The 12,261-nt window shown below is 46.0% G+C and overlaps 1 protein-coding gene across 1 annotated transcript in view; it reads right to left on the bottom strand.

The window, feature by feature from the left end:
• Positions 1–896: 896 nt before the first annotated feature.
• Positions 897–12,261, bottom strand: part of LOC124720288 (ankyrin-1-like) — a 106,094-nt gene continuing 94,729 nt past the window's right edge. The window contains exon 3 of the mRNA XM_047245600.1: positions 897–2,653. Coding sequence (XP_047101556.1) covers positions 988–2,653 — 1,666 coding nt within the window. The 3' untranslated portion in view covers positions 897–987. The remainder of the gene's footprint in view (positions 2,654–12,261) is intronic.

Raw genomic sequence — 12,261 nt, 5'->3', positions numbered from 1 at the left:
GGTCATAACCGACACAAAAGGACATTTAGAGTCGCCTGGAAGTGTCAGTGAATATTATGGTCCCTATCAAAATCTTCTGGAAGTGTCAGTGAATATTCTGGTCCCTATCAAAATCTGTTCTTTATACTGTAATCTGTAACCCACACACAGATGACAAAAAGATGTTGAAACATTCTGTATAGTGCTGGGAATATCACCAGTCATGAATGTATATTTTGGACCAATCTTTCTCATTATTTGGAGCATTATTTAATTAAATGTGCACTCAGCACGATACCACATAATGGTCTGATAATGTGATGTGAATAGCGGTGTCACATTCTGGTACAACATAAACATGTGCTGCATGTGCAGAAGTGAATTCTGTCTGGGCTCAGAGCTAAATATGCAATCAACTATAGAACTGATTTAGCAATAGTATATGTAAAGTGAGAATTAAAAAAAAAGGCTCAGCACTATGTAAGCCCACATGGTTTAAAGTAATCAAATAGCAGAAATGCTTCTTGCTAATGGTGTGTTTATAAATCCTACTTATTTTTGAAAGCTTTGGATGAGAAATATATTCAGACTATTTTCTCAGAACGAAGTTTATCTCTTCCAGCTTACTTTAGTGTTCAGATATATCGCTTCATCTCTCTTTGCTGGGAGCATTACTAGACTAGTTACATTTAGGTATGTACAAATGAATACCAGCAGAATTAATTTAACAAGTTTTTCATAATGTGGGGCCACAGTCATAATATATTTCTGCTAAGTCAGTACCGCCATTAGGCTGTTTTTTATTGGCGGTGTGTATTTTAAATACGACAGTATGCCATCTTAGGGACTGTATAACGTTAAATCACTTGATAATGGCACTTTAAAGCCGAAATCGTGATCGAGTAAATGTAACACTGCAAATAAAAAAGTCTAATGGCGGTACTGACTTTAAAGTAATTTAACAATACTTATTAAAAAAAACATTTTTATGTGATACTGTTGTGAGTTTTATTTTGACATCTCTATCGACTCCAGGTAGTTCGACAGCCTAGCAAGGTCTAGGGCAGTGTCCCCGTTGTCATCCTCGAGCCCCTTGTCTGCGCCAGACTCGACCAGCATAGCCGCCACCTCTTCGTGGCCATTTGCTGCTGCACAGTGCAGTGGCGTCCACCCTCGCTGGCCCCTCACATTGGGGTTAGGGGACGACGCCAACAGTAGCTGCACCACTGCCACGTGGCCTTTCTGTGCAGCCAAGTGCAGAGGTAGGTCCCCCTTATCATCTCTGAGCTCTCTATCTGCGCCTGCCTCCAGCAGCGCTGTCACCACACCTGCGTGGCCATCTGCTGCCGCCCAGTGCAATGGTGTCCATCCATTTCCTCCCCTTACATTGGGGTGAGGGGAGGACAACATCAGGAGCTGCACCACAGCAGTGTGGCCCTTTCGTGCAGCCCAGTGTAGAGGCACAGTTTTCCACTTGTCCATTGCTTCCACCCGTGCCCCACTGTCCAGTAGGCACCTCACCACATCCAGGTACCCCCTTCCGGCTGCCCAGTGTAAGGCAGTTCTCTTGTCCTCATCCTTGGCCTTCACATCTGCACCTGCCGCCAGCAGCACACTCACCACTTCTGCGTGGCCATTTGCTGCAGCACAGTGTAGTGGCGTCCACTGGTGCTGTCCTCTCACGTTGGGATTAGAAGGTGACAGCAGTAGCTGCACAACAGCTGTGTGGCCCTTCTGTGCAGCCAAGTGCAAAGGTATGTCTCCCACATCATTTCTGAGCTCTCTGTCTGCTCTTGCCTTCAACAGAATAGTCACCACATCTGTGTGGCCACCTGCTGCCGCCCAGTGTAACGGTGTCCATTCATTTGCCCCTCTCCTATTGGGGCGGCGGGAGGACGCCAGCAGTAGCTGCACCACAGCCGTGTGGCCCTCCCGTGCAGCCCAGTGCAGAGGTACAGTATTGTACTTATCCACTTCTCGCACCTTTGCTCCTCTGTCCAGGAGACATTTCACAACCTCCACGTTCCCCCTGCCTGCTGCCCAATGCAGGGCAGTCCTCTCGTCCTCGTCTTTGGCACTTACATCTGCACCCGCTGCCAACAACACAGTCACCACCTCCGTGTGGCCACTTGCCGCAGCACAGTGTAGTAGCGTCCGTCCGCGCCGCCCCTTCGCGTCGGGTTGAGGAGAGGACGCCAGCAGCAGCTGCAACACGGCCGTGTGGCCCCTCTGTGCAGCCAGGTGCAGAGGCGTGTCCCCCTCATCGTCCCTGAGCTCCTCATCCGCCCCCGTCTCCAGCAGCACAGTCGCCACACCTGTGTAGCCACATCCAGCTGCCCAGTGCAGTGGCGTCCACCCACGTTGGCCCTTCACATTGGGGTGAGAACAAGATGTCACCAGCAGCCGTACAACAGACACGTGGCCCTTCCGGGCAGCCCAGTGGAGAGGAACAGTCTGCCACCTGTCCATGGCATCCACCTGTGCTCCACTGTCCAGCAGACACCTCACAGCATCGAGGTATCCTCTTCCTGCTGCCCAGTGTAGGGCAGTCCTCTCGTCCTCATCTTTTGCATTCACATCTGCACCTGCTGCCAGCAGCGTCTGAAGTTCAACCACCGCCCCCTTCTGAGCTGCACGGATCAGGCGATTGTCGTTCTCGTAGCGAGACCACCTCCTGCGCAAAACAATGAAATTCTGTCATTCTACTGAAAACATGCACATCTCACAAACATAAAAATTCGAAAAGTAAAACTGAGGACTGTCACAAATACACAATTTCGTAAAAATAAAACATAAATCTACATTTCCCTTTTTTCTGTGTAACTGAACTGTGGAGAAGTCTTTACATTAAAGCCAATATAAATAGTTGTGCAACATGGCTGCACTCTTCATTCACTAACCACTCTAAACATTTTCACTCCTTTCTTCAAGAAATTCAATTTTTATTTTGTTTCCTGGCAGAATACTGTTGTTAACCAGTGACTCACCCTGTATGCGTGCACCAATACTTCCACAGACTTGCCAAACCGACAGACAAAAACAATTATACCTCTACGAATTTAAAGATTATTTCCTTATACGACAGCAACGAAGTTGAGTCCAGTTTTTGAAAAACCTTGTGACAGAGTCTCCAAATAATATTGAACGTTACTGTTTGGGTAGAAACCACCTAGTCAAAATAATTAGGATGTTACAATGATGCTAAGTCAATTGCGCTCCCCTCCCCCCCCCCACCCCCCCCCCACCCACACACACACATACCCACTCGCACCCACGCACACACTTACAAGCTAAAGGATTATGACTACTGGCTTAATACCACATTGGTCTTCCTTTGGAATGCGTGCAGTTCTCAGTAGCATGGATTCGACAAGTCTGACAGTTATCTGGATGCAACTATGTGATCAAAAGTCAGCCAGACACCTGGCTGAAAATGACTTACAAGTTGGTGGCGCCCACCATCGGTAATACTTCATGACAGCTTCCACTCTCGCAAGCATTTGTTCAATCAGCTGCTGGAAGGTTTCTTGGGGAATGGCAGCCCATTCTTCATGGAGTGCTGCACTCAGGAGGTATCAATGTCGATCGGTGAGGCCTGGCACGAAGTTGGCGTTCCAAAACATCCCAAAGGTGTTCTATAGACTCATGTTAGGACTCTGTGCAGGCCCGTCCATTACAGGGATGTTATTGTCGTGTAACCACTCCGCCACAGGCCGTGCATTGTGAACGGGTGGTCGATCGTGTTTAATGATGCAATCGCCATCCGCAAACAGCTCTTCAACAGAGGGAAGCAAGAAGGCGTTTAAAACATCAATGTAGGCTTGTGCTGTGATAGTGCCACACAAAACACGACCACACCATAACACCAGTGCCACCGAATTTCACTGTTGGCACTACACACACTGGCAGACGACGTTCACTGGGAATTCGATATACCCACACCCTGCCATCAGATCGCCACATTGTGTACCGTGATTCGTCACTCCATACAAAGTTTTTCCACTGTTCAATTGTCAAATGTTCACGCTCCTTACACCAAGCGAGGCGTCGTTTGGCATTTACCAGCACTCGACCATGTAATCCAAGTTTCCTCACCTACCGCACAACTGTAATAGTACTTCCAATGGATCCTGATGCAGTTTGGAATTCGTGTGTGATGGTCTGGATAGATGTCCGCCTATTACACTTTACGACCCTCTTAAACTGTCGGCTGCCTGTCAACATACGAGGTCGACCTGTATGCTTTTGTGCTGTAGGTGTCTCTTCATGTTTCTACTCCACTATCACATCGGAACAGTGGACCTAGGGACGTTTAGGAGTGTGGAAATACGTCGTACAGACGTATGACACAAGTGACAATCACCTGACCACGTTAGAAGTCAGTGACCTCTGTGGAGCGCCCCTTTCTGCTCTCCCACAATGACTAATGACTACTAAGGCTGCCACTGATATGGAGTACCTGTCAGTAGGTGCCAGCACAATGCACCTAATATAAAAACGAATGTTTTGGGGGTGTCTGGATACTTTTGATCACATAGTGTTTATGGCACCATGTTTCTACATTCAGGTTACACAATTCCCATAAATTATGGGTCAGTGGTTTGTGGGCATGGAAGTGACACACACACACACACACACACACACACACACACACACACACACACACACACACACACATGTGCAATTTGGCCCTGATATAGACAAAAGTTCATTATCATGCTCCTCACACCTCTGTAGGGGCAATCTGGCCTTACATTATGGACAGTTATCCTTTGTAAGATGTCATCGACGTTGGGGAAGCTGCAAGTTAGAAGGGATGCAGATGGTGTGGAATAATGTTCACACCATCTGTAGCTGTCATGGTGCCTCTCATTAGTATCACAGGTCAAATGAAAGACCAGGTGATTGTTCCTGGTAACATAATATTACCTCCACCTGCCAATATATGTAGTGTGGCATGTGTTTCGAGGAGGCATTGCCCTAGATGACAGCTTATCCAAACAATGACATCGACCTGTTGCATCAAGAGAGGTGTTTCATCGGACCAGGCTCCACGTTTTCATCGACCCACGGTTTGCTCTCTATGATCCTGTGTGCACTGCAATGTCACTGGGCAAGAATGAAAAAACACAGGGATCAAATGCTGCAAGGTCCCTTCTTTAGCAAAGAGTGCTGAATGGCAAACTTGCCCCTGCACCAGTACTATACTCCATCAGATCTGCCACAATCGCCGCTTATCCTGCTTGACTAGAGTGGGGAAGCCCCCAAACTTCACAGTCACGTCCAGCACCTTGCTGCCTGCTCGATGTTTCACTGTCCTTGAACCACTGTTCATATATGCTCATGAAAGTAGCATGTAAAACAGCTCAAAAACCTTGCCATTTCCGAGATGGTTGTTCCCAGATGCCCTTTTTTAAAATAACTCATGGCAGTACATATCGAGAATAAAATTAATACTTATCGGAAAAAGTTGTGCATCACCCCACTTCCCAGAACTCCTGAAGATAGACGTTGACTGTGGATATTGTATCACAGACACAGTCCCTTTGAGTGTTCAGAGATGTCTCTAAACTCGCCCGAAGATGTAAACAACCGTGCATGAGTAACACGTATTAAACGGATGGCGTCCGACAGCCGATCAGTTCCAGTCATTCCACCAGAAAGGAGTTACATGGCTCGTGATGTTTGTTGTTCAACCATGCCTAGACCGTCAATACCGCGTTTCGATCGTGTTCGCATTGTTACTTTGTGCCAGGAAGGGCTCTCAACAAGGGAAGTGTCTAGGTGTCTCGGAGTGAACCAAAGCGATGTTGTTCGGACACGGCGGAGGTAGAGAGAGACAGGAACCGTCAATAACATGCCTCGCTCGGGCCCCCAAGGGCTACTACTGCAGTGGATGACCGCTACCTACGGATTATGGCTCGGAGGAACCCTGACAGCAACGCCACCATGTTGAATAATGCTTTTTGTGCAGCCACAGGACGTCATGTTATGACTCAAATCGTGTACAGTAGGCTGTGTGATGAGCAACTTCACTGCCGACGTCCATGGCGAGGCCCATATTTGCGACCACGACACCATGCAGCGCGGTGCAGATGGGCCGAACAACATCCTGAATGGACCGCTCAGGCTTGGCATCACGTTCGCTTCACCAATGAGTGTCGCATACTCCTTCAGGAGCGAGTTTGGAGGCAACCCAGTCAGGCTGAACGCCTTAACCACACGGCCAAGCGAGTGTAGCAAGGTGGCGGTTCCCTGATGTTTTGGAGCAGCATTGTGTTGGGCCGACGTACGCCGCTGGTGGTGACGGAAGGCGTCGTAAATGCAACCATATCGGCAGAATATTAGCGAGGCATTCGTCTGCGTGGACAATTCGCGCCCCCATCGTGCACATCTTGTGAATGACTCCCTTCAGGATAACGACATCGCTCGACTAGAGTGGCCAGCATGTTCTCCAGACGTGAACACTATCGAACATGCCTGTAAGACATTGAAAAGGGCTGTTTATGGACCACGTGACCCGACAACCACTCAGGTTTCTACATCGAATCGCCATTGAGGATGGGACAATCTGGACCAACAGTGCCTTGATGAACTTGTAGATAGTACGCCATGACGAATACAGGCATACATCAATGCAAGAGGGCGTGCTACTGGGTATTAGAGGTACCGGTGTGTACAGCAATCTGGACCACCACCTGTCAATGTCTCGCTGTATGGTGGTACAACATGCCATGTGTGGTTTTCAAGAGAAATAAAAAGGGCGGAAATGATGTTTATGTTGATTTCTATTCCAAACTTGTGTAGAGATTCCGGATCTCTCTGAACCGATGTGATGCAAAACTTTTTTTGATGTGTGTACAATTCGTCTCTGTTCAGCTTGTATACATTCTTTAGAACGTCATGTGCCCATGACGTCACCAGGTGGCATTCAGTCTCGCGGTGTAGTGGTCACGACGATTTGGCTCACCGGTGTACACGTATTTCTTTGGCACTTTTATCAAACTAGGGTCAACTACTTGTACTCGGTCCACATCAAATCCACTTGTACCGATTAATGGCTCTTTGTTCACCGTAACTTACATTTCTGTTGTAGCGTTTAGCATTGCAACATACATTTGTTTAGTATTGTGGATCTTATTTCATATTAGTGAGTTTCCTTGTAAGTGCTATGTTGCTCCCACCACGTGATTCAACATTTTGCTTTTTAGAAATTATGTTCTTAATTACGGACAATATATAATGCAGCACCAAACAAACTGGTATACGCATGTGTATTCAAATACTGAGATATGCAAACAGGCAGAATACGGCGTTGCAATCGGCAATGTCTATGTAAGGCAACAAGTGTCTGGCGCATTTGTTAGTTCAGTTACTGCTGCTACAATGGCAGCTTATCAAGATTTAAGTGAGCTTGAACGTCGTGTTATAGTCGGCGCACGAGCGATGGGACACAGCATCTCCGAGGTAGCTGTGAAGTGGAGATTTTCCCGTACGACCTTTTCACAAGTGCACCGTGAATATCAGGAATCAGGTTAAACATCAAATGGCTCCAGGGGGAAAAAGATCCTGCAAGAGTGGGGCCAACAACGACTGAAGAGAATCGTTCAACGTGACAGAAGTGCAACCTTCCGCTAATTGCTCCAGATTTCAATGCTGCGCCCACACACACACACACACACACACACACACACACACACACACACACACACACACACACACACACACACACAAAGCTTTAAGCTTCGCCTGGCCCCAGGAACACTCTTCCGAGTATAAACAGTTCCGCTGGCCACCAAACTCCCCGGACATGAACATTATTGAGCATATCTGGGATGGCTTGCAACGTGCTGTTCAGAAGAGATGTCCACTCCCTCGAATTCTTACAGGTTTACGGACAGCCCTGCAGGATTCATGGTGTCAGTTCCCTCCAGCACTACTTTAGACATCAGTCGAGTCCGTGCCATATCGTGTTGCGGAACTTCTGCGTGGTCGTGAGGGCCCTAAACGATATTAGACAGGTGTATCAGCTTCTTTGGCTCTTCAGTGGAAGAAGATTGAAGCACCTTAGATTCCCAGTGACAACAGATTTGGGGTCTGACACTGTACTTTAAATAATCTCACCAAACCTGATACAAAAGCACTCTTAAATTTTCTGCACGTTTCCTTACATATCATTTCGAACCATTTACATATCTCAGTCGATGTTCAAAGACAAAGTACCTCAGTTGAGATAAATAGTTTCACCTAAAAGATTATGTTTCGAATAACAATAATACAAACTTCGCTAATAACTTGCAATATATTTTACGTTGGTAAAATCCAATTAAAAATGCGTACTCTCCTTGTCAAACAGGAGCATTTAATCTGACAACCAAGTTCTGCACGCTTTTCATTTTTGCGGTAGGCTTTATTCTGGTGTGATTTTAGCTCTTCTACCCTCATGTGAACCATGTTCAAAAAACATATTATAAACGTGATTTACGTCTCAACACTACCAGCAATTTGTAACGGACTCCAATTTTTCTTTTTGTGCACTCAATCTTCAATAAACTTGACCTCAGTAATTTGAAACTACATAAGTCATAGTTTGACCAGCCAAACTTTGTAATTAAGATGTATCACATGGCTGACACCATAGCAATGACGTCAGCACATGCTGTCTCAGCTCAAGGTAGGCAAAACCTAACAGAGTATTGGAGAGTATCAGTAGAATGCTAGAAGCCGCAAGTTGGTCTTACATACCGGTATGTGTGTACAGGGTGGTCCATTGAACGTCACCGCGACAAATATCTCACCAAATAAGCGTTACACGAAAAAACTACAAAGAACGAAACTCGTCTAGCTTGAAGGGGGAAACCAGATGGCGCTATGGTTGTCCCGCTAGATGCCGCTGCCATGGGTCAGATGATATCAACTGTGTTTTTTTTTTAGATAGGAACCCCCATTTTTCATTACATATTCGTTTAGTACGTAAATAAATATGTATGTTTTAGTTGGACTACTTTTTTCGCTTTGTGATAGATGGCGCCGTAATAGTCACAAACATATGGCTCACAATTTTAGACCAACAGTTGGTAACAGGTAGGTTTTTTAAATTAAAATGCAGAACGCAGGTACGTTTGAACATTTTATTTCGGTTGTTCCAATGTGATACATGTACCTTTGTGAAATTATCATTTCTGAGAACGCATGCTGTTACAGCGTGATTACCTGTAAATACCATATAAATGCAATAAATGCTCAAAATTATGTCCGTCAACCTCAATGCATTTGGCAACACGTGTAACGACATTCCTCTAAACAGCGAGTAGTTCGCCTTCCGTAATGTTCGCACATGCATTGACAATGAGCTGACGCATGTTGTCAGGCGTTGTCGGTGGATCACGATAGCAAATATCCTTCAACTTTCCCCACAGAAAGAAAGACTGGGACGTCAGATCCGGTGAACGTGCGGGCCAGTATGGTGCTTCGACGACCAATCCACCTGTCATGAAATATGATATTCAATACCGCTTCAACCGCACGCGAGCTATGTGCGGGACATCCATTTTGTTGGAAGTACATCGCCATTCTGTCATGCAGCGAAAAATCTTGTAGTAACATCGGTAGAACATTACGTAGGAAATCAGCATACAATGCCCCATTTAGATTGCCATCGATAAAATGGGGGCCAATTATCCTTCCTCCCATAATGCCGCACCATACATTAACAGATGTGAAAATTACCGAACAATCAGTTTAATAAGCCACAGCTGCAAAATACTAACACGAATTCTTTACAGACAAATGGAAAAACTAGTAGAAGCCGACCTCGGGGAAGATCAGTTTCGATTCCGTAGAAACACTGGAACACGTGAGGCAATACTGCTACGTTTCTAGCATTTGTAGACTTAGAGAAAGCGTTTGACAATGTTGACTGGAATACTCTCTTTCAAATTCTAAAGGTGGCAGGGGTAAAATACAGGCAGCGAATGGCTATTTACAATTTGTACAGAAACCAGATGGCAGTTATAAGAGTCGAGGGACATGAAAGGGAAGCAGTGGTTGGGAAGGGAGTAAGACAGGGTTGTAGCCTCTCCCCGATGTTATTCAATCCGTATATTGAGCAAGCAGTAAAGGAAACAAAAGAAAAATTCGGGGTAGGTATTAAAACCCATGGAGAAGAAATAAAAACTTTGAGGTTCGCCGATGACATTGTAATTCTGTCAGAGACAGCAAAGGACTTGGAAGAGCAGTTGAATGGAATGGACAGTGTCTTGAAAGGAGGATATAAGATGAACATCAACAAAAGCAAAACGAGGATAATGGAATGTAGTCGAATCAAGTCGGGTGATGCTGAGGGAATTAGATTAGGAAATGAGACACTTAAAGTAGTAAAGGAGTTTTGCTATTTGGGGAGAAAAATAACTGATGATGGTCGAAGTAGAGAGGATATAAAATGTAGACTGGCAATGGCAAGGAAAGCGTTTCTGAAGAAGAGAAATTTGTTAACATCGAGTATAGATTTGTGTGTCCAGAGGTCATTCCTGAAAGTATTTGTATGGAGTGTAGCCATGTATGGAAGTGAAACATGGACGATAAATAGTTTGGACAAGAAGAGAATAGAAGCTTTCGAAATGTGGTGCTACAGAAGAATGCTGAAGATTAGATGGGTAGATCAAATAACTAATGAGGAAGTATTGAATAGGATTGGGGAGAAGAGGAGTTTGTGGCACAACTTGACTAGAAGAAGGGATCGGTTGGTAGGGCATATTCCGAGGCATCAAGGGATTACCAATTTGGTATTGGAGGGCAGCGTGGAGGGTAAAAATCGTAGGGAGACCAAGAGATGAATACACTAAGCAGATTGAGAAGGATGTAGGTTGCAGTATGTACTGGGAGATGATGAGGCTTGCACAGGATAGAGTAGCATGGAGAGCTGCATCAAACCAGTGTCTGGACTGAAGACCACAACAACAACAACATTAACCCGCCGAGGTCGCTGATGTTCCACTTGTCGCAGCCATCGTGGATTTTCCGTTGCCCAATAGTGAATATTATGCCGGTTTACGTTACCACTGTTGGTGAATGACGCTTCGTCGCCAAATGGAAACTGTGCAAAAAACCTGTCATCGTCCCGTAATTTCTTTTGTGCCCAGTGGCAGAACTGTACACGACGTTCAAAGTCGTCGGCATGCAGCTCCTGCTGCATAGAAATATGGTACGGGTGCAATCGATGTTGATGTAGCATTCTCAACACCGACGTTTTTGAGACTCCCGATCCTCGCGCAATTTGTCTGCTACTGATGTGCGGCTTAGCCGCGACAGCAGCTAAAACACTTACTTGGGCATCATCATTTGTTGCAGGTCGTGGTTGACGTTTCACATGTGGCTGAACACTTCCTGTATCCTTAAATAACGTAACTATCCGGCCAACGGTCCGGACACTTTTGATCACAATAGCCATACATCAACACGATATCGACCTTTTCCGCAATTGGTAAACGGTCCATTTTAACACGGGTAATGTATCACGAAGCAAATACCGTCCGCACTGGCGGAGTGTTACGTGATACCACGTACTTATACGTTTGTGGCTATTACAGCGCCATCTATCACAAAGCGAAAAAAGTGGTCCAACATTGATATTTCTTTACATACTACAAGAATATGTAATAAAGTCTAGCAGTTCTAGGCGCGCAGTCCGGAACCGCGCGACTGCTACGGTCGCAGGTTGGAATCCTGCCTCGGGCATGGATGTGTGTGATGTCCTTAGGTTAGTTAGGTTTAAGTAGTTCTAAGTTCTAGGCGACTGATGACCTCAGAAGTCGCATAGTGCTCAGAGCCATTTGAGCCAAAAGTATCCGGCCACCCCAAAAAACAAACTTTCATATTAGGTGCATTGTGCTGCCACCTACTGCCAGGTACTCCACATCAGTGACCTCAGTAGTCATTAGACATCGTCAGAGAGCAATCTTCGAACGTCGTCAGGGTTCTGAGTGCCACTTGGGTCATACGTCCGCACACGAGATTTCCACACTCCTAAACATCCCTAGGTCCACTGTTTCCGATGTGACACTGAAGAGGAAACGTGAAGGGACACGTACAGCTCAAAAGCGTACAGGCCGACATCGTCTGTTGACTGACAGAGACCGCCGACAGTTGAAGGAGGTCGTAATGTATAATAGGCAGACATCTATCCAGACCATCACACAGGATTTCCAGACTGCATCAGGATCCACTGCAAGTACTATGACAGTTAGGCGGGAGGTGAGAAAACTATGAGTTCATGCTCGAGCG

The sequence above is a fragment of the Schistocerca piceifrons genome, chromosome 11 (assembly GCF_021461385.2).
Source record: "Schistocerca piceifrons isolate TAMUIC-IGC-003096 chromosome 11, iqSchPice1.1, whole genome shotgun sequence".
Classification (NCBI taxonomy): Eukaryota; Metazoa; Arthropoda; class Insecta; order Orthoptera; family Acrididae; genus Schistocerca; species Schistocerca piceifrons.
The sequence above is the reverse complement of the archived record's forward strand: the minus strand, read 5'-3'. Positions and strand labels throughout refer to the sequence as shown.